This window comes from Terrapene carolina, unplaced genomic scaffold (assembly GCF_002925995.2).
Source record: "Terrapene carolina triunguis isolate 2854851 unplaced genomic scaffold, T_m_triunguis-2.0 Scaffold714, whole genome shotgun sequence".
Lineage (NCBI taxonomy): Eukaryota > Metazoa > Chordata > Testudines > Emydidae > Terrapene > Terrapene triunguis.
The window spans coordinates 436,437-463,403 of record NW_020665065.1 but is presented as its reverse complement, the minus strand read 5'-3'; the positions used below and the strand labels follow the sequence as shown (position 1 = coordinate 463,403).

At 44.0% G+C, this 26,967-nt stretch overlaps 1 protein-coding gene across 1 annotated transcript in view; it reads left to right on the top strand.

Annotated features, from left to right (window-relative positions):
- CAMTA1 (calmodulin binding transcription activator 1) overlaps positions 1-26,967 on the top strand; it is an 878,634-nt gene that overhangs the window by 739,475 nt on the left and 112,192 nt on the right. The window contains exons 7-8 of the mRNA XM_024207910.2: positions 18,224-18,364; positions 21,224-23,076. Coding sequence (XP_024063678.2) covers positions 18,224-18,364; positions 21,224-23,076 — 1,994 coding nt within the window. The remainder of the gene's footprint in view (positions 1-18,223; positions 18,365-21,223; positions 23,077-26,967) is intronic.

Sequence of the window (26,967 nt, the reverse complement as noted above, 5' to 3'; positions counted from 1 at the left end):
TGACAATTAGCTCACATTACTTCCCATGTGCCTGGTGTACTTACTGGACACTTACACATCCCGTGACTAATGAACAATTACTGTGTTGGGGAGTCTTGTTTTCTCTTAATTATTCAGGTCAAAGACCAAAACATCCACTATTGGGGGGGTTGGGATTTTTGTTCTTGGACTGTAATCTTGATGATTATAGAATATCATGAAGCAAAATCAACAACGGCTTTCATTTCCCATGAAAGCAAGGAGGAATTCATTTTCTAATCAGTTAGTGCCACCTGGTGGCCAGTGCCAAAATATTTCCCATTGGCTGGAAAGAGCATTAGTGGGACATTGTGCTGTTTGGAAGCACCTTAAGGAAAGGCTCCCCAAAAGGTTTAATAAAATAGTGTGTGTGATAAATACCAAATGCCCAACTCTGCTCTGTTCGGCCACTGCAGTTCAGAGAGCTTGCACCAGTGTAACTGAGAGCAGAATTTGGTCTCATTTGTCGAGGAAGTCCATATTTCCTGAGGGTTACCGTTCCTGTCTGCCGGTATCACTTTGACTGCAAAGATTTGAAAGCCAATAGAATTCTGGAAATCCTTTTATAATTTACATAGCTTTGATTGTTTTTAATTTATGGAACAATATTTTAATATTAGGATTAATATAGGATCCTAACATTATTAGGATTTCTTGACAGAAAGCTTGCCCCTCTCTCTCACTCACTCTCTCTCTCTCACACACACACACACGTTTTTGGAAATCCATTATTTTAATAACACACTATAGAACGTCCCTCTCCTTGAGGGCCTTTAATAGCTGAAGTGAGCCTCTAGCTTAGACTCTGAAGAACTTGTGGATCTAAAGGTGGAGGAGGCCTGGAATTACTTCAAGTCAAAGTTGCAGAAACTATCAGAAGCCTGCATCCCAAGAAAGGGGGGGAAATTTATAGGCAGGAGTTGTAGACCAAGTTGGATGAGCAAGCATCTCAGAGAGGTGATTAAGAAAAAGCAGAAAGCCTACAAGGAGTGGAAGATGGGAGTGAAAGCCATGTAGAGTTGGACCTTGCAAAGGGAATTAAAACCAATAGTAAAAGGTTCTATAGCCATATAAATAAGAAGAAAACAAAGAAAGAAGAAGTGGGACCACTAAACACTGAGGATGGAGTGGAGGTTAAGGATAATCTAGGCATGGCCCAATATCTAAACAAATACTTTGCCTCAGTCTTTAATGAGGCTAATGAGGAGCTTAGGGATAATGGTAGGATGACAAACGGGAATGAGGATATGGAGGTAGATATTACCACATCCGAGGTAGAAGCCAAACTCGAACAGCTTAATGGGACTAAATTGGGGGGTCCACATAATCTTCATCCAAGAATATTAAAGGAACTGGCACATGAAATTGCAAGCCCATTAGCAAGAATTTGTAATGAATCTGTAAACTCAGGGGTTGTACCATATGACTGGAGAATTGCTAACATAGTTCCTATTTTTAAGAAAGGAAAAAAAAGTGATCCGGGTAACTACAGGCCTGTTAGTTTGACATCTGTAGTATGCAAGGTCTTGGAAAAAAATTTGAAGGAGAAAGTAGTTAAGGACATTGAGGTCAATGGTAATTGGGACAAAATACAACATGGTTTTACAAAAGGTAGATCGTGCCAAACCAACCTGATCTTTTTTGAGAAGGTCACAGACTTTTTAGACAAAGGAAACGCAGGGGATCTAATTTACCTCAATTTCAGTAAGGCATTTGATACGGATCCACATGGGGAATTATTAGCTAAATTGGAAAAGATGGGGATCAATATGAAAATTGAAAGGTGGATAAGGAACTGGTTAAAGGGGAGACTACAAGGGGTCGTACTGAAAGGTGAACTGTCAGGCTGGAGGGAGGTTACTAGTGGAGTTCCTCAGGGATCGATTTTGGGACCAGTCTTATTTAATCTTTTTATTACTGACCTTGGCACAAAAAGTGGAAATGTGCTAATAAAGTTTGCAGATGACACACAGCTGGGAGGTATTGCCAATACAGAGAAGGACTGGGATATCATACAGGAAGATCTGGATGACCTTGTAAACTGGAGTAATAGTAAGAGGATGAAATTTAATAGTGAAAAGTGCAAGGTAATGCATTTAGGGATTAATAACAAGAATTTTCGTTATAAACTGGGGATGCATCAGTTGGAAGTAACAGAGGAGGAGAAGGACCTCGGAGTATTGGTTGATCACAGGATGACTATGAGCCGCCAATGTGATATGGCCGTGAAAAAAGCTAATGCAGTTTTGGTATGCATCAGACGGGTATTTCCAGTAGAGATAAGGAGGTGTTGGTACCGTTATACAAGGCACTGATGAGACCTCATCTGGAATACTGTGTGCAGTTCTGGTCTCCCATGTTTAAGAAGGATGAATTCAAACTGGAACAGGTGCAGAGAAGGGCTACTAGGATGATCCGAGGAATGGAAAACCTGTCTTATGAAAGGAGACTCAGAGCTTGGCTTGTTTAGCCTAACCAAAAGAAGGCTGAGGGGAGATATGATTGCTCTCTACAAATATATCAGAGGGATAAATACCAGGGAGGGAGAGGAATTATTTAAGCTCAGTACCATGCATGTGGACACAAGAACAAATGGATATAAACTGGCCATCAGGAAGTTTAGACTTGAAATTAGATGGAGGTTTCTAACCATCAGAGGAGTGAAGTTCTGGAACAGCCTTCCAAGGGGAGCAGTGGGGGCAAAAGACATATCTGGCTTCAAGACTAAGCTTGATAAGTTTATGGAGGGGATGATATGATGGGATAGCCTAATTTTGGCAATTAATTGATCTTTGACTATTAGCGGTAAATATGCCCAATGGCCTGTGATGGGATGTTAGATGGGGTGGGATCTGAGTTACTACAGAGAATTCTTTCCTGGGTGTCTGGCTGGTGACTCTTGCCCACATGCTCAGGGTTTAGCTGATCGCCATATTTGGGGTTGGGAAGGAATTTTCCTCCAGGGCAGATTGGCAGAGGCCCTGGGGGTTTTCTGCCTTCCTCTGCAGCATGGGGCACGGGTCACTTGCTGGAGGATTCTCTGCACCTTGAAGTCTTTAAACCACAGTTTGAGGACTTCAATAGCTCAGACATAGGTTAGGGGTTTGATACAGGAGTGGGTGGGTGAGATTCTGTGGCCTGCGTTGTGCAGGAGGTCAGACTAGACGATTATAATGGTCCCTTCTGACCTTAAAGTCTATGATTCTATTCTTGGGGTAGTTTCAGATCTAGCCTCTATGGTCAGGGTGATACCCAACAGCTCCACAGGCATAAAGGCAGAATTGTCACAGATGCTATGGTGATTTGGGCCTATTGCAAAGACCAGCTGAGGGAGTCAGTTTCTTCCAGAAACCAGACCTCCTTTGGTTTGATTTAGCTAGTCATGGATTCCTCTCTTATTATAATCTATGTCTTCTATGTATGAGGCTCAGAGTCCCAAAGGCAAGGCATTTCTTTCCAGCCTGGCTTTCTGCTATGATTAAAAATCAGAACCTGGGTGTCTAGTAATGGGGCAACTTCTCACTTTTGCTGATACTGTGTTTATATTTGTGCTAGACTGTAAAGGAGAAGGGGCTTAGAAACTGGAATCAGTGGAAGGAGGAAGACATACCAGAGCATTTTATAACATTCAAAATCAACATGTTGTCCAGTCAGTAGTTCACATGTGTGTGTATTCAGCATCAGTGAAAATACAGGGGAGAGAGCAAGATTGAAAAGTTGTCAGTGAAACCTCTGCGTTGTATGGTGCATGCAAAGCTATATCTCACAACAGACTGATGAGCATTAAGAACATAAGAATGGTCATACTGGATCAGATCAATGGTCCTATCTTCTGACAGTGACCAGTTCCAGATGCATCAGAGGGAATGAACAGAACAGGGCAATTATCGATTTGTTTAATCATCTGTCGTCTAGTCCCACTTTCTGGCAGTCAGGGGTTTAGGACACCCAGAGCATGAGCTTGCATCCCTGACCCTCTTAGCTAATAGCCATTGATGAACCTATTCTCTGTGAACTTATCTAATTCTTTTTTTAACCCAATTATGCTTTTAGTGTTCACAACATTACCTGGCAACAATTTCCACAGGGTGACTGTGCACTGTATGAAGTAGTACTTCCTTTGTTTATTGTAAACTGGCTGACTATTAATTTCATTGGGTGAAGCCTGGTTTGTGTATTATGTGAAAGGTAAATAACACTTCCTTATTCACTTTCTCCACACCATTATGATTTTATGAACCTCTATTACATTGCCCCATAGTCATCTCTTTTCTAAGCTGAACAGTCCCAGTCTTTTTAATCTCTCCCCATATGGAAGCTGTTCCATACCCCAATCATTTTTGTTGCCCTTCTCTTTACTTTTTCCAATTCTAATGTATCTTTTTGGAGATGGGGTGACCAGAACTGCAGGCAGTATTTAAGGTATGGGCATACGGTGGATTTATATAGCAGTATTATCTATATATCGGTCGTATTATCTATCTCTTCCCTAAAGGTTCCTAACATGTTACTTGTACACACCATTCATTTATATTAGGAGTGTGAGCCAAGCCCATGAAACATGTGTAGTGTTGGAAAACCCTGTTTTTTCAGTAAAAAATATAGCATCTTGACTGTATACGTGGGCCTGTTTGGCCCAAGAGCAGTGGGTACTTGCGCATTGTATCTGCTGGCAGCCAGAATGAGTTTTGCTCTCAGTGCCTGGATACCATCATGCAGAGTTGTTTGCTCTCCTTTGCTGAGTCTTGGGGAAAATCCCTTTCCAAGGGAGGTTTCAAGGGGTAGCTGCTATGGGCCTGATTCTGCTCTCAGTCATGCCTGGGTCAATCAGGAGTAACTCCATTGAGATTGCACTGAAGTAAAACTGGTGTAGGTGAGATGAGTAAGGCCCAGCACTGGCTGCTGGAGAGCTCCAACCCGTCTTCCTAGAGCAGCTCTCCTCAGCCATAGAGCAAAGATGGGCGTTCTCTAATGGAAGTACTTTAAAAACAAGGAGTTGATGGAAGTGGTAAAGTCTCTTCAGCTGAGGGAATTGTACAGGTGACAACAAAATAAAAAAATGGGTTTGTTCCTTGTTATTTAATAAAACGTTGGTTTTCTGCTCACTCGCTCTCCCCTCTTTTCCCCCTTTTATTAACTCTCTCTCTGCTCTTACTGGACACCTCCTTGTACGGCTCAGAGAGGTGGATCAGGAGCTTTCTCAGCCCTTAACTGAAGGAGAGGGATTTTGAACCATTAACAAAACACCTTTTCTTCCAGCTGTTAATCAGGAATTTGAGTTAACACCAGCTAACTCAAATGGCACCCAAAATTTATTCAGAAATTCTGAATAAAAATCATTTCCCCCTCGCTCCTCAGTTATCTTCCAATCATGTTCTTCCAGTAATGTCATAAGAGGGGAGAGAAGAGCTGAATTTCAAAAATTAAAATCAGGCAGAACCCCTCTCCTTCATGTTCCTCCTCCCCCCCCCCCCCCCCAAAAACAAACAAACAACTACCTTTCAGGCCTTCCTTGTCCATCACAAAGAAGGACACGATACTGATTTTTTTCCTTTGCATGGGGCAATTGAGAAGTATCTTATTACCTGTTCATTTCTCTTTCTTGCTTTGAGGTTCCCAGTTAGACCTCAGCAAACAAAGGATCAGCTGCTGAGTATTTTGTATGAGTGTTGAATATACCAGGTTCTAGTTTTGTCAAGTTTGAAGCAATCAAATATATAAATAAGCCAACCTCAGCTCCATCAACCCTAAATCCCTTCCTATTCTCCCCCATTGTGTGATGTTTGTAGATTCCTTGCCCTGAAATGAGTTCCCTTGAACCTTCCTGGACAGACCTCCTCTCCCAGGGACGCCAGCCTCTAGTTTCGGTAATGCTGCTCCAGTGAAATTTTCCATAGATAACATCCTTGATGGGTAATTCCACCTCTTAGCATAAAACAAATAATTTCTGACATATTTAATGAGCTCAGAAATTGTAGTTAGGAAGGCTGGTTTAGGATTTGAATCCAAATGACGTGAGGAAATTAGGACCGTTTATGAAGCTGATCAGGCCTACATTTGGTGTTGAAATCATAAAGTGCTTGGAAATCTGACCCTTCAGATGCGGGGGCCAGGGGAGCACCCTTCTTCAGGCAGGCATGGTTTGGGTCAGAATTTTCAAAACAACTCAGAAACAAGCAGCTGGCATTGTTCTCAATGGGGTGGCAGAGCAGGAATTCCATTGTTCTCAGTACGGCAGCAGAGGGCATTCTTGGACACTGAGCTCTATTGAAAATCTGCTTCATGGAGCAGACAACACTGGAAATTTTCCTCTTAACCTGAGTTACAAGACACAAAGAGTTAAAATGCGCCATGCCTGGGAGGCACAGAAGAGGTGCTCTGTCCCATTCCTCCTTGCCTGAGTTGTTGGGGCCAATCCACCTGATGACACTCTCCTCCCTACACCCAATGCTGATGAGAAGCACATTTGTTATTATTCTCAGTTGACAGCTTCTTATGCCAGCTGGAGAAGTCACTGATGAGAGAAATAGCACTCTAGCAACTGAGCTGAGACCAGCGAAATCATTCCACCTGATCGGGAGAGACGGGCTTGTTCAGACTCGTTTTTGCTCTCATTTGTCTTTGCTGAGAGATACAGTGCAATAATCCATACTGGAGGTGGGAATGAGCTACAGAGATCAGGTCTGGTCCTGAACTGCCCCAAAGTCTTTCCAGGGCCCCAGTTTTATTTTAAGTTTGTCACTAAATGAGGCTTTTAAAAATATTAAAATATTCATTCTGCTGTAATGACACATGCTGCTATGAGGAAAGCCCATAGATTCAGCATCAACAGCTTGGAGTACAGTGCTACTGCTCATAGTAGTCAGCCTTTGCATCCAACTTCCCTCTTTCCCCTGTGATCCTGATACATAGGGCAAAGATGGATCGGAGATTATGCCCTGTGACGCTGGCAGCTAGAGGAGGGGTATAGCCTCTTGTGACATTCACTACTTGATGTAGGCATGGGTGGGAGCACGAGCGAGTGATGACTGTGCTGGGAGCACCAGGGCCCCTCATAGTTGTCACTGGCACATGCACAGAGTATCCTACTAGCCACAGTATATGCCAGGGTCATGGTGCCATACATGGAAATAGAAGAAGCCATGAGATTAAGCTTGATGATTTATTTGGGGTTCTTGGATAGAGCAGGAGACAGGAGTTTATGAGAAAAGGGAATACATGTTTGACTATAAGGAGAGAGAATGGTGAGCAGGTGGGAGGTGGATTCAACCAGTATGATTGCACTAGAGCCAAAGGTGGATGACTACATACAATTTAATGACCTGAAGAGGTATTAATCAATTTTGTGCTTGAGTACAGCTATGGGAATTTCAGAGAGAGCTTTGGCTGATGAAGCTTTCTCCTTCAGATGTGCCGGGGGCTTTTTTCTTGGGAGGAGTGGGGAAAAAATTTCTATAAAAACATTTTTTTAAAGTGAAAGCTACAAAATATGTAGGGTAGCATGAAACCAGTTGAGACCTAAATGATCCTTGGCCTCTGTGTCACAGTGAAAAGGTGTGTAATCCCCCTTTCAGCGCTGGCTTAGTACCTGTATGATGTGTGAACAGGAGAGGGGTATCTCACAGACTTTGGACAGTTCCAAAGTTTCTGTGCTGTGGGCTCATTTTGCGGTGCTCCTGGTAGGTGCCCAATTCCGCCTGGTGTGCCAAAGACTGCAGCTACTTGGCAATACCTCCAGTGAGACAAGGGGCTAACCACACTAAGGCTAAGGCGACCACCTTGAATTCACAGATAATTCAGACTCACACAAACAAGTTAAACAATAAACTTTCTATAAAGGTCTGATTAAATAAAAGTATATAGCCAATAAGAATATTCACTGATTAAAATGACTGGAGATATTAATAATACTTTATTACTAAAAGCTATGCTGGCAAGCATGCTAGGTCACGTGACCACAGGTCTGCCAACGGGGAGGGGAGCAATTGCCCAGGGGCCTGGGTGATTTTAAAGGGCCTGGGGGCCTCCGGCTGCTGCTGCTGCCAATCCTTTTCCTTTCTAATGTCCCCAGTGAGCTATCACACCAACTTTATCTACTCTCAAATGCCAGCCTGGCATTCATTGAAAAATGCCCTTGTGCTGTGTATATCTGAGAAGCAGATATGAAAGTTAACTGGCTGTCCCAGAACAGGAAGTTTGGTCAATCGTGAAATACTAGCTAAGTAGTTAAAGTTTTGTTCTCTTCTTGTGAGCAAAGTGTAAGAACACTTGTTCTGTCCCTGCCAACTGAGCTTTAGCAAACCAGGTATGAAATTCTGAGTATTGAGAAAGGGACTGGCTCAATGATAACAACTTTGTCCTGATTAACATTGATAGAAACAAGAAGTCTTAGTAAGAATTACTTTTTATTATAGGTGAGTATCCTGTAGATTGCTTAGGAGAACAATTTAAGGCCATGATCTAAGGTGCTGTTCTCTGGGCAGTTCTTGAACTTTCAGTGTTAAATGTAAAAGTTGCCATAGCAGTCAGTAAAGCTGCACAAGTCTCGGTTCCCTAACTTGCCCCCTTGGGCTAGCAATAATCAGGCTTTGTCCCTTCTTGACAGACGGGAAGAATGCACATCCCCCAGGGGTCCATGCTGCTCTATGATCTAGGTTATAAGAAGCATTGCAAAGGTATGTGATGAGCACTTTCCATTGCCCCATGCCAGTGAGACAGCAAGCACATCCTCTCTGTGCTGAACTCAGGTTTCATGCCACTCTGCCACCAGCCCAGATAGTGTGGGGATGTATCAGGAGCACTGGCGGCCTGACTGGCAACACAGGTACTTCAACAAGCAGTTCCAAAAAGGTTGCAGTATGTGCTGGTGCTGCAGATTGCATGCTTGTAAGACTACAGCGATTTGCTCTTTACCTGGCATGGGCTGATCATCTTATCATAAGAATAAACATCCCTTCCATAATAGATCACAACCAGAGCAAGGCAGAGTGCAAACGTTTGGCTTTGATGACATCCTCCTGGTAGTTGGAATCCCTGGTTATGCACCTGAAGGGCACATTTAAGTAGTTTAAAAGCCAGACATTTAGGGTGTTAGGTCAGGTTTTATCAAACAGCAGAACATGTTCCAGAATGAGGATTTGGGAGCATTCTTACCTGCAGTAAACAGAGATCTGGCCTTGTTTATTACAAACTGTCCACCTTTTTCTGGTGGCTATTTGATAAGTGCCAGCAGTGTACTCAAAACTTGTCAGTGCAAAAATAAAAATAGTCCCTTCCCTGAAGCGATTACAGTTTAAAGGACAGATGGGCAGAACGCACTCTGAGAAACCCAGACAGGAGAAGAGTTTAGCTATGTAATGAGAGAGGTTCCAAATCTAAATCACTTCTTTAATGTAATGTTGTGGCAGAGGGGGGATTTAGCATGAGGTTAGTATTTGGTAGCATTGTAGAAGAAGTGAGTGCTCAGGTGGGATTTGAATCAGGAAAGGGTGGGGGCCTGTGGTGAGCAAGGGGAAACCAGTAGTGCATTCAAAGGGGATGACATAGTCAGATTGAAAGGTGAAGAAGGTAATTTTAGCAGCTGGATTTTGGATGGCCCCAAGGAGAGATGTTGCTCAAAGAAGCCAGAGAGGAAGAGGTTGCAGTAATCAAAAGGGGATATGATCAGTGCATGGATTAATGTTTTATCTGTCAGGACAGAAAGAAATAGGTGGGTTTTCAATCTTTTGTGGGGAGGATGTTGTAAGATTTGGGGGCAGCATGGATGTGAGGGGAGGGGAGGGGACAGACGCATGAAAGACAACCGCAATGGTCTCAAACCTAGGTGTGTGCTGGGGATGGGGAGTAGGCTTGGTGGCATAGTCAACAGCAGCGAAGGAAGGTGGAAGTTGCCAGGAGTTAGGGTGAAACTAGGAAGCTAAGTTCTGCCCCTATTTAAATTTCCTTTGGCTTCTGATCTTCCTTTTTGCCAGTTATTTGTTTCATAATTCACTTCCCTGTGCTGCTGCTGATCAAAGAAAGTCCTGACAGTGCTAATGAATGGGTAGCTATTGAATCAATACTGGAAGGTCATTTTGATTCTCTCCTTCCCCACAACAGAAAAGGCAGATGCTTGGAGGAATGACCCCTCCCTCTTCCAGAACAGGCCTGAGGCATTTCTGCTAGCATCTCCATTTGCAATGCTTAATGATGAACTTTCCACCAGCCCCAGTTCTCTGTTTCTCAAAACACCACTCCCTTATACATCTTTAGCCACTTTGATTCCACAGGTTTCTAACATGCTGTACAGAGGCAGTGTGTCAAAAAACAGGACACTCACCACTGAAAGGACACATTTCACAACAGCACTTTTTGGAGGGGAAGGGAAGAATATTGGAGTTGTTTGCAGGATTTATTTAAATTATAAATAAGTGCAGAAGGAATCTGCACAGAAATTAGAATTAAAATACTTTGCAGCATTTATCTGCATCCTTTTTGATTTCCACATTCTGACCTTAAATTTAATCAAATATGCTTTTAAAGTGGTTTAACTTTTTAAGCCTTTAAGAAAGGGGAGGGACATGTGTTGTTTTTTTATTAACCTTTCTTTCACAATGCACTTTTTTCCCTATAGAAATCTCCTTTCCCGCTGATTCATTATGTGTCGGGAAGCCGAGCGTGACATGTTAAAAGCCATCTTGATAGTATTTGATATTCAGTACTAACAGCTCACCATCTAATAGGAGTTTTTTCTTTAAAGGGGGAGGGAGACAATCTGCATATTGGATGTGCCAAGACAGTAGGTAATTTAAATTAGGCATCCAGAAATTCTCTGCTTTCAATCTGTCACCCTTCACTGGCTTTTCATTTTATAACCTTCATAACAGAAGGGGGAGTATAAGCACCAGAAGAGTCACAGCACATAGACAGAGACTGGAGCTGGAACCTTGCTCAATCAGCAAGTGCAAAGCTAGAGATGGAACTTTTCCACTAAATGCCACTTGTCAGCAGAAGCCTGAAGCCTCATTGGTTCTCGAAGAGCTAAAGATCAGAAAATACAGCCAATGAGATCACTGAGAAATGCAATCGCAGAGAAACATGTAGCCTCTTGATATGATGACGTCAGACTATGAAACTTGGATGTTTCCCAGGAAAGCTCAGTGTTTGGAGATCTCACTTGGGAATGCTACAGATATGGTCAAAATCAAAAGCTTCAGCTCCCGCCTGCTTCCTGCAGTAGATCCATGTTGTGAGTTTATTATAATGGAAGAACCTGAAATAGTAGGCTACCATATGTATCCAGCTATAAAGCTGTCTGTGTTCCTTAGCTTGCAGCTCACAACTTGCTTGATTCAGGCTTCAGACAAATCATTATCTATACATAAACCATGAGACATGATTCAGGTATCAGACTTTCGCCCTGTAATACCTTGCTCATCACCGGATTTAGCGGCAGTAGGGAACAACCCTGACATAGTTCTGCAAAGCAGACCTTTCTGTGAGCAATAGTATACATCCACTTCACTGCCATCACAAGGAATTGCGAGAGAAACTGAAAATATCTCACTGCAAAATAAATTTCTCAATATAACTACAGAGCAGGAATTTATAATGTAGAAAAAATCTCGGACATCGAGGCATACAAGTCTACCCATACCTTGACGATTGACTGATCAAAGGCCACTCACGGGCTCAGAGGTGCGACACCTCAAGGTGAATGACGTGCTTCATGCAGAAGTCTCACAGTCAGAGGGCCTCTTGACAAGGCTGAGGATCGAGCGCCCCCTTTCTTGTTGATGTGAAACATCAAGGCCGTGTTGTCCATCAAGACCAGCATGACCTTGCCTGAGAGCGGGGGAAGAAACATCTGGCAGGCCAAGCATATTGCCCTAAGTTCCCTGACGTTTACATGCATGGAGAGTTCTTCCTGGGACCAGAGACCCTGGGTCCTGAGTTGGCTGAAGTGGGTCCCCCACCCCAGGTCTGATGTGTCCAAACTAAGGTTACTGTCGGATAGGGGGCAGTGAAAGGCACCCCCTTCATTACAGAACGTGGGTCTCTCCACAAAGTCAGAGAAACTAAGACAGGCAACAGAATCATGAGAACAGAGTCCAAGTGGTGCCTGCCCAGGGAGTAGATTGACGCCTGGCACATCTGAAGGGGTATGAGGTAGCCATGTGTACTGCACCACGTAGGTACATGCTGCCATGTGACCTAACAGCTTGAGGCACACCTGGGCAGTCGTAAGTGGGTGAGCTGTGACCCGGGCAATTAGATCGGACATAGTTCAGAACTTGGCCTCAGGAAGGTAGGACTTGGCAGAGTCAAGCACTGCCCCAATAAACTCTATTCTCTGCACCAGGACCAATGTTGATTTCTGTTTGTTTATTAACAGATCCAGCACCCAAAAGGTGGCCCGAGCCACTAGCACTCCCACCCCGTCCGGCCATGGTCTTACAAAATCAAGTCCGGTTGCCTCACCTGAACCTTGACTCCCTACACGTGACTGCATGGCTGCTGCATGGCTGAATCCTGAGGAGCAGGCCTGCTCAAATCAGGTTCAACAAGTCTTGCTAGGTAACAGAAAACCTTCCACCAGGGCTACCTACTTGGCTAAGTGGAAACGTTTCACTTGTTGGGCCCTGAATGGAATCTTTCTCCATCTTGGTCTTCCTTGCAGTCCATCTTGGACTATCTGCTCCACCTGAAACATCAAGGTCTGGCTCTATCATCTGTTAAGCTTCACTTGGCAGCCATCTCGGTCTTCCGTCCTCCAGTACAGGGCAGGTCAGTCTTCTCCCACGAGATGATGGTCAGGTTCCTCAAAGGCTTGGAAAGGCTCTACCTGCAGGTTCAGAACCCAATTTCCCCTATGGGACTTAAACCTGGTCCTGTCAAAACTCATGGGGCCCCCCTTCAAGCCATTGGCATCTTGTTCCTACAGCTCCTCTCTTGGAAAGTTGCCTTCCTGGTGGTGATCACTTTGGCCTTTGGCCAGAAGAATCTCCAAGATCAAACTCCTGACATCAGAAACCCTTTATACGGTGTTCTTCAAGGATAAGGTCCAGCTGCACCCCCACCCAGCTTTCCTACCAAAGGTAATGTAGCAATTCCATAACAATCAGGAAATTTTTCTGCCTGTCTTCTTTCCAAAGCATCACACAGCACTGATGAGGAACATCAGCTCCATACATTAGAGGTTAGGCGGGCCCTGGCCTTCTGTATCAAGAGGACTAAGCCCTTCTGCAAGTCTGCGCAACTTTTTGTTGCAGTAGCGGAAAGGATGAAAGGACTACGAGTATCATCCCAAAGAATCTGGTCCTGGATAACCGCCTGCATCGAAGCTTGCTACAAACAGGCCAAGGTTCCGCCTGCGGTCATTGTGACTGCTCATTCCACGAGAGCCCAGGCTTTGTCAGCAGCATTCCTCATGCAGATACCAATCCAGGATTTCTGCAGTGCTGAAACATGGTCATCAGTTCATACCTTCACGTCCCACTACACCATCACCCAACAGTTTCAATGCCAGTTTCGGGAGAGCAATGTTGCAATCAACATGTCCATGAACTCCGAGCCCACCTCCGGGGGCACTGCTTGAGAGTCACCTAGCATTGAGTGGACATGAGCAAGCACTCAAAGAAAAAAAATGGTTAATAAACTTCTGTAACTGTTGTTCTTTGAGGTGTATTGCTTGTGTCCATTCCATGACACACACACACACACACACGCCCTATCCCTCTGTTGGAGTTACTGGCAAGAAGGAACTGAAAGGTGCAGAGCCGGCGGCAACCCTTATACCGGCGCATGTGCACGGGGATCCAGGGAGTGCTAGGGCTGGTCCAATGGACACCACTAAGGGGAAAAATCTCCGGCAACTCGCACACCTAGCATGGAATGGACATGAGCAACACATCTTGAAGAACAACAGTTATGGAAGGTTAGAGTAATCATTTTTTCTGTTTAAAAAAAAAAAAAGTTTTCTGGACTTGTCATTTCCCCATTTGGGGTATTTCTATTCACAGTACCAAGGTATGCCCTGGTCACCAATTTTCAAGCATTGTGTGCCTTTCTCCAGGCCTATGTTAGTGCGTGACCCACACAATAGCTGCCGGAAGTGCTTGGGAGAGCCACACATGAATGACAGGTGTCAGATTCGCAGGGAGTTCAAGCCTAGGACAAAGAAGAATAGGGAGGGTAGGCTGAAATTCCGGCTGATGGAGGCAGTGCTCAGGCCATGGTTGGAGCCGTTCTGGTCTGACTTGGTGCTGAGTGTTGCAGCTTCCGTGAGAAGCACAACTTCAGGGTTAGCAGAATCCCGGCACCATTCTCCCTCACCTTTACTGAGGAAGAAGTACAAGGCTTCCAGACAGGTACCTGCCAGGGGAAGATATCTGCCCCCACGTCTTGTAAGCGGATAGAGGAGTCCAGCAGAGTGCACCTGAAACCTAAGCAGGCGTCCTTCAAATGTACGCCTAAATTGTCAGTCAGCTCCAGTGCTGCAAGGGGCACCATCAACTTCTTTGGCACCACAAGAGACCATCTTGGTGCCAGTTACCCCGGAGGTGTTGTGGTGGCAAGAAACCTAGTTTGCCTCTCAGTGCTGGTGTCTCTGTCCTTCCAAGAGTCCAGTCTCTTGGCACCACTGCCAGTGATTCCACCTTCGGTACTGCATTTTCCTGCTTCCTGGACAGGCGGTCTCTCAGTACCATCCAAGGAGAAGCCTGTTCTCTGTATGTGTGTGTGTGTGTGTGTATGTATTCACACAACTGTGGCTCTTTCGGATAACATTGATCACTAATTTGGCTCCTGAACCGCTGAGATCCGAGTATCACTGCATTATGTGCTCTCCCAAGGTTTTGAGTACCTCTATAGTCATCCACCACCAGCCTCATTAGTTGTGACATCAGTTAATGAGAAACAGTGTTAAGGGTTCCAGCCTGTCAACCCCAGATCAAAGGACGCTAAAAAGATGGACTTATTTGGCCGAAAGATTTATTCGGCGGGGCTTTGCAGCTGCAAATCACTAACCAACAGGCTCTGCTGGGCAGTATGATTTTAATTTATGGGGATCTGTGAAAAAGTTCAGAGAGCTGTTTCCAGAGAATGCTAGACAGGAGTTCCCTTCACTCGTTAATAAGGGCAGACTAGTCACGGGAACATCGCTGCAGGCAGGGCTGGATGCAGCCCATGCAGCAGCTAGAACCATGGCTGAAACACTAAGGTGTGGCATTGAGTTTCATCAAGGTACATCTGTCTGCTATTTCAGTGTTCCAGCCTAAGGTGGACAGTCACTCTGTTTTGTCCAATGACATCATGTCCATAAGGTTTTTAAAGGTCTTAGTCAAATTATACTCTCAAGTGCAAGACCCCACTCTCCTATGGGATCTAAACCTAGTGTTGTCATTTGAACTGTTGGCTACCTGCTCTCGGCTGCTTCTGTCAATGAAGTTGGCTTTTCTGGTGGTCATTACCTTGCACAGAGGAGTTGGGGAGCTGGGAGGATTAATGTCGGGACCTCCAGATATGATCTTTCTTAAGGACAAGGTTTGCCTGCACCCTCATCCAAAGTTCCTCCCAAAGGTGGATTTCTCTTTCCACATCAACCAGCCTATTTATTTGTCTGTTCTCTGCCCAAAATGACATACATGCATGGAGAAAGAGCCTTGGCATTTTATCCAGATAGAACCAGACACTTTTGTGAATCTTTCCAGCTGTTCATAGCAGTGGCTAATAGAGTAAGAGGTCAATCAGTCTCCACTCATAGAATTTCTTCCTGGATCGCGTCCTGTATATGCATGTGCTATGATTTGGCTAATGTCACTCTGCCCATCAGAGTTACAGCTCATTCAATGAGGTCACAATCAAACTTGGTGGCCTTTCTGGCACAAGCTTCAGCTGCAGACATGTGTAAAGCAGCAGCCTGGTCCTCGGTCCACAAGTTTGCCTCCCACTGTGCTGTGGCTCAAGACTCCAGAGATGATGCTAGAGTGGGACAAGTTGTTCTTCAATCTTTATTGAAATAGACTCTGATCCCACATCCTTTTTTACAGCTTGTGAGTCACCACGAGTGGAATGCACATGACAATCACTGGAAGAAGAAAATCAGTTACTAACCTGTTCCGTAACTGTTGTTCTTCGAGATGTGTTGCACATGTCTGTTCCAGGACCCACTGCCTTATCTCTCTACATCAGAGTTATGGCAAGAAGGAACAGGGGGGCTAGGGGTGGCTCCCCTCTTTATACCTGCACACAGTGGCATGCACCAGCAGAGGGAGCTTGAAGAAGTTTCTGTTGGCTGTGCTCTGGGCACACAGATACCAAGAGTGGAATGGGCATGTGCGAAACATCTTGAAGAACAACAGATACAAAAGAGGTTAGTAACAGTTATTTCTCCATGTCCACTGAAGGTAGGACAGTAAGTAATGGGATTAATCTGCAATAAGGGAGATTTGGGTTAGGTATTAGGAACACTTTATAACTAGAAGTATAGTTGTGCACTGGAACAGGTTACCAAGGGAGGTTGTGGAATCCCTGTCACTGGAGGTTTTTTAAAAGCAGCTTAGACAAACCCTGTCAGGGATGGTGTAGGTGTACTTGGTCCTGCCTTAGTGCAGGGGGATGGGCTAGAGATGACCTCTCAAGGTCCCTTCCAGCCTGACATTTATATGATTCTATTAATTCAGTGATTCCAGGTTAAGGCTTTGGGGGCTTGAATCTGCAAGGAACCTTCTTTGCTGGAGTGTCCCAGAGTGCTCGGCACCTTAAAGGACAAGACCTAGTGCTTGAACCAAAAATTGCAGAAGCTGAATGGACAAAGTTAAGGGGGAAAGACTGTGATTCACCTTGCAAATGATCTTGCCAACATATAGGGCTTCTGAGAATCTAAAAACACATTCTAGAGCACACAAGGGACATTAAACAAAAAATATATAGCAGAAGAAGGCATAAAGAAGTACTAGAGGAGATAAAATGAACATAACTTTTGTAAAATACCTTTCTCTAGCATATTTCACTGAAAGTAGCTTCTCATTTTGTTAGGTTGAGAAAAGCTATTTTATATGAGATTCTGCACCTGAAAAATTCCGGATGAAGCCATAATTCTAAGAGTTAGCTTCTATGTCAACAATTCAGCCCTCCCATTGGCCTGACTAGCACACTAGCCAAGGGAAGCTCATCAAAAAAGGTGCCCTCAACTTTTCTACAAATGACTTAAAATTTCCTATTGCATTAGTAAATTGTTGGTTGGTGATTTTATATAAAACTATTTAACTTCACTTTCACATTATGCAGTCAAACGATAATGCTGCTCTAAAGCCTGCGCAGTTATTTGAATCAAACACAGATACTGTCATCCTCCATCTTTGCAGCTTACTAGTTTCTAATAAATGTTAAATACATTGTCAGGAGAGTTCTCACCACTATTTTTTTTTATCACTCACCTTGTTTAATGAACCCCTGCCAACAGGAAACTGAAATCCATTTCCTGCTGAAATCTTTTTTCTCCTTGGTGTGTGTTCACTGGTTTATTATTGAAAACTTGCTCATGGCATTAGGAAGAAACCATCTGTACAAATGCCATGGAGTTTGCAAACAGATGAATGCAAAGAAGGTGGGTAAAATTTGCAACCTCATTCCCCGGACCAGGTCTTTGTTACACCATAGTTGTTGTTGTTGTTGGGTAGTACATTTGTATCAGGTGTTTTAAGGTATTTAAATAAATATCTTACTAGGCAATTATCTTCGCCAGTTCTTCTGGAGCTGAATCAGTTGTGCTGTATATTCGTTTTTTCCCTCTCTCTCTCTCTCTCCTCTCTCTCTCTCTGTGAGTAGTTAAATAGAGAGCTAGGCAGCTACCACACTAGCAACTCTGGAACACTAGATGCTCCTATAGAGATATCTGAGAGATGGTGAGGCATTAGAGAAAGGGGCTTTAAGTCAGGGTCCCTGGCTCTGCCACTAACTTTCTGTATTACCTTGGGTAAGTCACTTTTAAAAAATGGGAGTAATTATACCTAACTCACAGGCCTAATCCATGCATTGCTTGTTAAAGCACTTTGAGATCCTTGAATTGAAGTATTAATATTGTTCTTTACTATTATCCTGCAGATCTGACAGCACTGTGAAGCAGAAGAATAGCCTCACACGTGTTTTTGGAGATAGCTCTTGATGATTTGCTGCTGTGTTCAGACTAGCCTCTGATGGATGTTTTCTGCTGTTCTCTCCACAGTTCATGGCATTAAGTGGACATGCAGCAATGGGAACAGCAGTTCAGGGTTCTCTGTGGAGCAGCTTGTACAGCAGATCCTTGATAGTCACCAAACCAAACCACAGCCTCGGACGCACAATTGTCTCTGCACCGGCAACTTGGGTGAGTAGCTGATTACGGTAGAGAGCAGACAACAGGGCTAAGTCCCCTTCCAAATCAAAACTCACATGCATACCAAGAGACCCATCTGCATACAGAGATCCACTTCAATTTCTGATTTCCTATGAATGGAACTTATGAGCCGCTGCTAAGAAACTACTGCTGATGTCTTCAAATAAGAGACAACATAGAGAAGGCTAAATGGGATCTTCACATATTTTTCTGTAGTTCAACAGGGCCGCCCTGTTCGGCAGCTGATTACGCTCTTCAAGGTGACTGCTGATCTCATTCTAGGTGTTTCCTGGAAAGGATTTTCCATGCTTCTGAATGTGGATTTGGGAGTCCTACTATGTTACTAAATATTTCTGTCGCGTGAGAATTACCCTTTTAGCAAAGTAAAATGACCCTTATTTGATGGAATAAAAATTATGCTAGAATAAAAACCCCACTGGGCAGCTGAGTAAAAGTCTCTGGGAAAATCCATAAATAAGACGTTATCTGCTATGTAATGCTGAACTTCTTTCTATTTCCTTTTTATCTTCATGAGCTCTCAGATTGCAGCTTTAATCTAGGCTCAGCGTATTCTTTGTTGTTACGTAACCATTAAAAATATTTTGCCACAAATTTTGAGATACAGTTAGTCCAGGCGTAACTGATGAAGCCTCAAACGTAATAAAGATGCAACATGGGGTTTTGAAAAATATGGAGACTGTAACATGCGAGCTCTCAGAATTCATCAGTGCCCTCTACTGGCGGCTTCCTCTAGAAAGCATGTTGTGTCCTGCAGCTCGCTCAAATTGTGTTACTGACATTTCTGGGCACCATAAGCCTTACAGTGCACTGCAATTCAGGTGGTTAATTACAAGATAACAAAGAGTGAAAATAGTCCTTGGGTTTTTTTAGTGTTGATGGAAATAGTGAATGAAAATTCCTTCCTGTTGAGAAGAGTTCTGCTTGACTGAGATTGCCTGAAACAGCTAGGAAAGGTACATCCTCTCTCGTGTTAGCGCTTTATAATAAGAAGTGAGAATCTGAGTGATTCACTTTTCCAACTCATCTACCTCATCCCTACCCCTTTTTGCTACTTTGGTCAAGTAAAATGTACAATAAATTAATTAGTCCTTAGAGAAATTTGTCAAAGAAAAATACTGTCTGTGCTTCAGGTTTTTTCCCCCCAGTCTTCTTATACAATCAAGATTTAAGTAAGACTGATGACCTCTGAAATACCTAGGTTTGGATTAAAATTCAACCCCTAAGGATCAGCACTTGATCCAGGCTTGCAGATCTGAACATGAATTCTTTTATTCTTCCCTTTGATGTTTTGTCTTATGCTAAGTCTACTGCTTGTTTTGTAACGTAACAGTATCACTTTGCTTTACAGCAGCTTGCATCCTGACACACACATCCCCAACTTATTACAGTCCCACTCAAAGATTGCAACTTGGAAGCCTCTCTCTAGTTCTTGTTCAGCTCCGTTCCTAAGAGAATGGAGAGATTTACTATTACATTTAGTTTCAAAAGATTTGTTCTGAACTACTTTAGGTGACCTGATTCAGATCTTGCACATATAATAGAGAAGTTCTCCTTCAAGGGCAAGGAACAAAAAGATTTAGCAAATTATAGCAGCTACACAGCCACTTTATGATACCCAGAAGAAGGAAGTTGTAATTGTAGCCATTAGCTATGAGGAGAAGGTTTCTTTACCCATTAGGTCATTATACTGTACAATAATTAAGGTTCTTACCTCATTCTGGGAAAACTGAATCAATTAGAGGAAGAAATATCAAAAATTCATGGGCCTTTCTTCTCAGAAAAAGCAGTCCCAGTGCCAGATTTTGTGGTGAAAAGACAGTCACCGAGAGAATCATTTACTCCAGCCAGCTTAATTTTGCAGCTTCCGGAAACAAGTGATACTCATCCCATGACAGGCAAATAAAGGCATGACTGGGCTAACCTCCTATCCAGAATTGCTTTCTGGAGACCTTTCCTCACTGGTTTTTCATCCTGTCTGGTACTAATCACCAGTGTACAAAACCTTTCAAGCTCCAAAATGTTTTAGCTGTCAGCCTGTGAACTGAATGCAACTGATATGAAGAGCTACATATTACAGTACTTCTGGGAGGGGAAAGCTTTCTCTGTTCTAATTTACTTTCTCTTTAATAATTTGACCAACAACTGTAATTGGACAAGATAATAAGAAAAATAACCTAGATGACTGGATGATGTAGGGAAGGAAAGTGGGATATGGAGTCTTTCAGCTCTAGATCATCATTTGGAACTCAATCCACATGAGCAGATACCAAGCCATCTGACAGCTGGCCTGTGTGAAATGAGTATGTGTTGCTTGTGTTGGAGGGGGGTTTGGGAGTCTTTTCCTAGTTCCTAATGGAATGTGGCCCACATCACACCAATCCATCACCACAGCTGGCAGTAATAGAGGCCGGTCTCAACAGTCCCAACAGTGAGACTTGAGCACGTACTGAACAGCCCTGAGAGTGGGCGTAGAGCCTGAACTCTCCATTTCGAGAGGGGGTCTGATCAGGTTGGGGTGGTGCTGGCAGTGTGTGCTGTGTGCTTTCAGAAGAAAGGGGAAGGTAGTGTGGCTTGCTGTCATTGCACATAGTGTATCTGTTCATGGATGTAAAAGGAAGTTCAGCTTTCAGAGCTGTCAATCTAACACTGGTAAGAAATTAACGTTATTTAAAATCTGTCTCTCTCACACTCCCATTCATACACACACACTCTCTCTCTCTCTCGCTCTCAAGTACAGTTATCCCATGCCATAAATGGAAAATAGCACAATTAATGTTATCTTCATTGATTAGTTCATTAATTACACACGTTGTTTGTGTTTTGGAACAGGAGCAGGTAGCAGTGTGCATCACAAGTGTAACAGTGCCAAACATCGCATCATATCACCAAAGGTCGAACCAAGGACAGGTGGGTACAGCACTCACTCAGAGGTACAAAATAATGATGTCTCTGAAGGCAAGAATGAGCACAGTCATGGCAAGACCTCCAGCCGGGAGAAGAGGAATGGCAAAGTGGCAAAACCTGTGTTGCTCCATCAAAACAGTACTGAGGTCTCTTCCACCAATCAGGTGGAAGTTCCTGACACTACCCAGAATTCTCCTGTGTCCATCAGCAGTGGATTAAATAGCGACCCTGATATGGCTGATAGCCCAGTAGTCACTGGTGTCTCCAGCATGGCTGTTGCCTCGGTGATGGGAAGTTTATCGCAAAGTGCCACAGTATTTATGTCAGAAGTCACCAGTGAAGCCGTGTATACCATGTCACCCACCACTGGCCCAAATCAACACCTCCTATCCTCAGATGCCGCTGCTCAAGGACTGGTACTGGCTGTGAGCTCAGATGGCCACAAGTTTTCTTTTCCTACACCAGGCAGTTCAGAGAGCTTGTCTATGTTGCCCACCAATGTCTCTGACGAGCTTGTGCTCTCTACAACTCTGGATGGTAGCAGAAAAATTCCAGAAACCACCATGAATTTTGACCCAGACTGTTTTCTTAATAATCCCAAGCAGGGACAGACTTATGGTGGAGGAGGCCTAAAAGGAGACAGCATTAGTACCAACATAAGACAGTCGCCCACAACAGAACGTGGGTTCAATTTCAGTGCAGCCCTAACTAAAGAGATTAAAACTGAGGACACTTCTTTTGAACAACAGATGTCCAAAGAAGCGTTTTCCTCCACTTCTGCATCTAATTCTCTCACCCTTACTACAGGGTCAGGTCTGCTTCCATCTGGAGGCGGGCTGAGCCCAAGTACCACCTTGGAGCAAATGGACTTCAGTGCCATTGACTCCAACAAGGACTATTCTTCCAGTTTCAACCAGACAGTCCAGAGTCCTCATGTTCACCAGACCCCTTCCCCTAGCTTCTTTCTGCAGGATGCCAGCAAACCTCTCCCTCTTGAACAAAACACCCATAACAACTTGAATGACACAAGTGGCTCTTTTGTGAACACTTTAGGAATCCCCAATGTGAAAACAGAATCCTCCCAAACAGCCTCTAATTGCAATGGCACAGTGGAAACTAGAATAGAGTCCACCTCTTCTCTCCAGCTCATGCAGTTCCAAGCAAACTTCCAGGCTATGACTGCAGAAGCTGAAGTTCCCATGGAGACCTCCCAGCAGGCAGAAGGGAATGAAAATCTTCTTAAATCAGGGGATCTTCAAGCCTGTAACACAGAGCACTACATGCAGCCCGAGGCCAATGGTGGTATCAGGAATGGGAATAATCTCCCTATTCTCCAAGGAAATATGGTGCAAGGACTCTACCCAGTGGCCCATCCCAGCTTAAACAACTCCTCCAACATGGAGCTTAATTTGGACCATTTTGACATCTCCTTCAGCAACCAGTTTTCAGATCTTATTAATGATTTCATATCAGTAGAAGGTGGAAGTAATGCCATCTATGGGCACCAGCTGGTGTCCGGTGACAGTGCCGGGCTATCTCAGCCTGAAGATGGCAACAGAGCAACCTACAACCAGGCTGAAATGTGCATCCCTTGCTGCAGCCCTCAGCAAGCCAGCATGCAGCTCAGCAGTGCCGAGAATGGAGCCAGTACCATGGCATACATGCATGTTGCTGAGGTGGTCTCAGCAGCCGCAGTACAAGGCACCTTGGGGATGTTGCAGCAGAGCGGGCGCTTGTTCATGGTGACAGATTACTCACCAGAGTGGTCTTACCCTGAGGTAAGCTTCCAGCTTTTATTCATTAACAGTTACTCACCCATCTTTAATTCCTTAGTTAATAAGGGCTCCAGGAACCTTCTTGTTTAAACTTTGACAAGACTTTTAAATATCTCCTCTTAGAAATAAGAGCATTTGAGGTCATTTTCATCTCTGAGTGATCTTTTTATTAAGCACCTCATTACCCTGACAAGGCTTCTTTCCTCACTTATGAAGCATCAGAACAGAAATGTTTTGTTTCACTATAAAGCAAAGTATCTCCAATGTGATGCCTTCCCAGTGTTGCCTAGTTTATTTAGAAAAGTTGTGCATACAGCACATTGAGCCTGACACTTAAATCTGCACTTGGTTTTAATGTTGCCAATAGCTAAATATCTGGCTAGGAGTTCCTTTATTAGGTTCAGTACTTAACTTGGTTCCATACCTTATACCAGTGGTTCCCAAACTTGTTCCGCTGCTTGTGCAGGGAAATCCCCTGGTGGGCCAGGTCGGTTTGTGTACCTGCCGCGTCAGCAGGTTCGGCCGATCATGGCTCCCAGTAGCTGCGGTTTGCTGCTCCAGGCCACAAGCAGCGGAACAAGTTTGGGAACCACTGCCTTATACAGATACAATCACTTGCACCACAGATTGGAAATGCCAGCACACAAACTCCTGTTTACATGAAAAACCTTACTGTTGGATGAAAAATATTCAGCCTTGACCATTGTAATGAATAGACATGATCAAACTGGGTCAGGTGTAAAGAGAAATTGTCCTTTAGTAGTTTCTGAAGCCTAGACTTAGAAAAAAATTTTATGGGCTCATTATTGGGATAAATGCAGCAGTTCAAGAAAAAAATCAGCTGTGCTGTAATTGTTCAGAACTCTCTGGTGAATTGTATGTCAGTTATTGCATGTCCATTGTTTCTGTGATCTAAAACCACTAGAGTGCATCTAGACTCTGAAATCTCTTGATATGGAATTGTGAGTGGGCAGGAGGGAACACATCTGGGGTGAGGAGCAGAGTAGTTTACCTAGCTTTCAGTGAAATGACCATCTGATGACTCCAAGACAAAGCTGTTAAGGGAACAGGTAATGGATTACTTTCCTAAAGCCTTAGAATCGCACCTGTTGGGTAAGAAGGGATTCAGTATAATACAACAGCATTCATCCTTCAGAAAAGGAGGAGCTTTATGATTGCAGACGGTGCGGGTGGTCAGTCAACATTAAATAGATGGCTTCTTTGGGGAACTGTCACATTCCATTCAGTCACACTTCTTAACCTGCCAGTTCCCATCCTGAGAACAGCCGATAGTGGCAGTCCAGCTACAGATCAGTGTACAGCTTACATGCATAATACAAATGTAATCAACCACTTATTACAGTTCAGCCCTAATGCTGTACAGTACATCACAAATGTTGCTAGGGAAATCTGGAACTTTCTAGAATAGGAGATGGATGCCTGTCAAGGCCTGAGGCCACGCTTCAGTTAGTGGGGGTTCGGAATAACTCTGCTTCTGGGATAAACTAATCAGCGATTGGTCATTGATTACCTACCATGTTCTGTTAGTGGTAACTTACCATCAACCGGTCCCCAGAGAGAGATTGGAAATCCAGCATGTTTGTATCAGGATGTTGGGTTTTTTTATTCTCTGAGAATCATCCCTCGTAGCGTGATAAAAAGCTGATGTGGCAGGGCCTGTGGTGAATATTACTGGTATTTAAAAAAAAATGGTTATTTATTGGTTTAATACTGTACAAAAGCACAATAACATGTTGTGTAGCAACTATAAACCCCTCTGAAAATCAATGCCAATAAATAAAAGCATCTGTCCTTTTGTTTATCTTTAACCAACAGGTAAATAGCTCGGCTTCCAAGGGAAGTGTTTCCTTTCCACACTAATCAAACAGTAACAGAGTTTTAGCCCCCTATTTGTGGGGCAGGCCTGGCAGACAGGTCCAAAAATACAATTGTCCCTCCCTTGTAAGCACCATCATCATGTTCCCATTGTGGTGAGAGCTGCCAACTGTGCATTTGACCAAAATAGAATCTGGGTTCTTCACAAATGAAGGGGACCAGTGTGAATGGAGCCTGCCTTGCACAGGAGAGACTAGGAGTAGGTTGGAGATGCCAAGCTGTGGTGCAGGCAGGAGCAAGAGGCAAGGCCCATGCAGATATGCCAGAGGTAAGTGTTTCCGAGAGTCAGCAGTGCTACCTAGTGTAGTGAGACCTACACCTGCACAGCTCACCTGCCTTAGCTTCATGAACATTTATTAATCCTGAAGAGCCCAATGATCCTTAGCCATAAACTTTAGTGGCGGACAGGGGGACTACCTGAAACTCTGAGCCTGCCGGGAGAATTATTCTACCTTGTTCAAAAGACTCTCTTGTAATATATTGTTGCTTCTTTTCTGATTCTTCATTTTCTTTTTGTTATTTCCTTTGATGTTAGGCTTGTTTTTTGGCTCTGAACTCGCCCTTTTCCTTCATTTTGATTTCATTCTCTTTGTTTGTCTTTGACTTGATTTCCCCATTCTTTAGCTCAGGACTGACCTGAAGAGCCAATTAGCCATTCAGAATATCTTGACAAAAGTGACCAAACAGACTCTTCTCTTCTGCACCTTTGGATTTGTCAATAGTGTTACTATTCATCTCATTGTGGACCCCAGTTTGGACCATATGAGGTCTTGGTCTATGGAAAGGAAGGTCATTCTCGTTGACTTCTGCAGCAACAGCCTGCAAAGCTGTCTGATGAGCTGGGACTTTTAGATGCAGAGTGTAACCACTGTTTTTGCTGGTAGACTCCAGTTTGCATTCCCCAATGATCTAACTTTGTTTTCATCTGCCACAAGTTCCATGCTGTTGGTGGCTGTCAGATCTTCTACATTTGCTGCTGAATCCATTGCTATGATTACAGTTTTCAGGGAGCTGCTCCTCCTAGCACCTGGTGGCAGAGGAGGAACTTTGTTCTCAGCACGACAATGATCAGACATTGGCAGCTCTGACACTGGATCTAGTGTGAGCCTTTTCTTTTTCCACAGTTTTTTTTTTCTATAGAGGAATTTCATTCATTCTTTCTTTTTCTCTTGCTGTCACCAGGTTCTGTTCTCTCGATGGAAGTGAGAACAAGGGGAAAGTAGCTTCTGGCACTGTCATGTTGTGCCAGGCAGGAGCAGGGCACACACAGAGGCCCATGTGGTCACACCACACAGGAAAGTGCTTCAGTAATAAGCCCAGAGTGAGCAATAGTCAGCACAACTGCCAAGCATAGTAGATCTACAAGCCTAACTCTAAGGGTATGTCGACATTGCAGTGTAAGCCCAGGTTAGTAGAACTCGAGTTTGCAGACCTCAGGTTTGTTAACCTAGGGCTTGAGCATCGCATCTACATTAATTTGTAACCCTAGGTTAGGAATTGTTGAACCCTGGGTCAACCTGGCGCTCCAGCATTATACAGGCCTGAGTCTAACCATCCATATCCCAGACTGTCCTTGTGCCCTTCCAAAATGTGGCCACTCAAACCCTTTGTTTACAAGTGCAGTGTGGGAAAAATTGACAGCCCAGAGGACAAATAAAGGCACCCCGTGGGATTGTGGAATACTTTTGGTGGACTCCCAGAGCATGAGTCCAGTGGGACTGTGTTTACACTGCGAACCAATAGGGCTTGAACCCTGGGTTCCAGCTTGACTCAGGATCGGACCCTCCACCCCTGTGGGGTCCTGGAGCCCTGGGTCCAAGCCCTGGTTTGTGTGTAGATGGAAGGACGGTTAGGCTTGAGCCTGAGCTTACACTGAATAGTAGACATATCCTAAGTGCCTGCCAGCTACCCCTGCACAGGCAGTAGGAACAATCCCGGTCTTGTGCTCCCTGTCTGTGATCTCTCCTGTCCTGGCAACAGCACTAGTAACCACCTAAC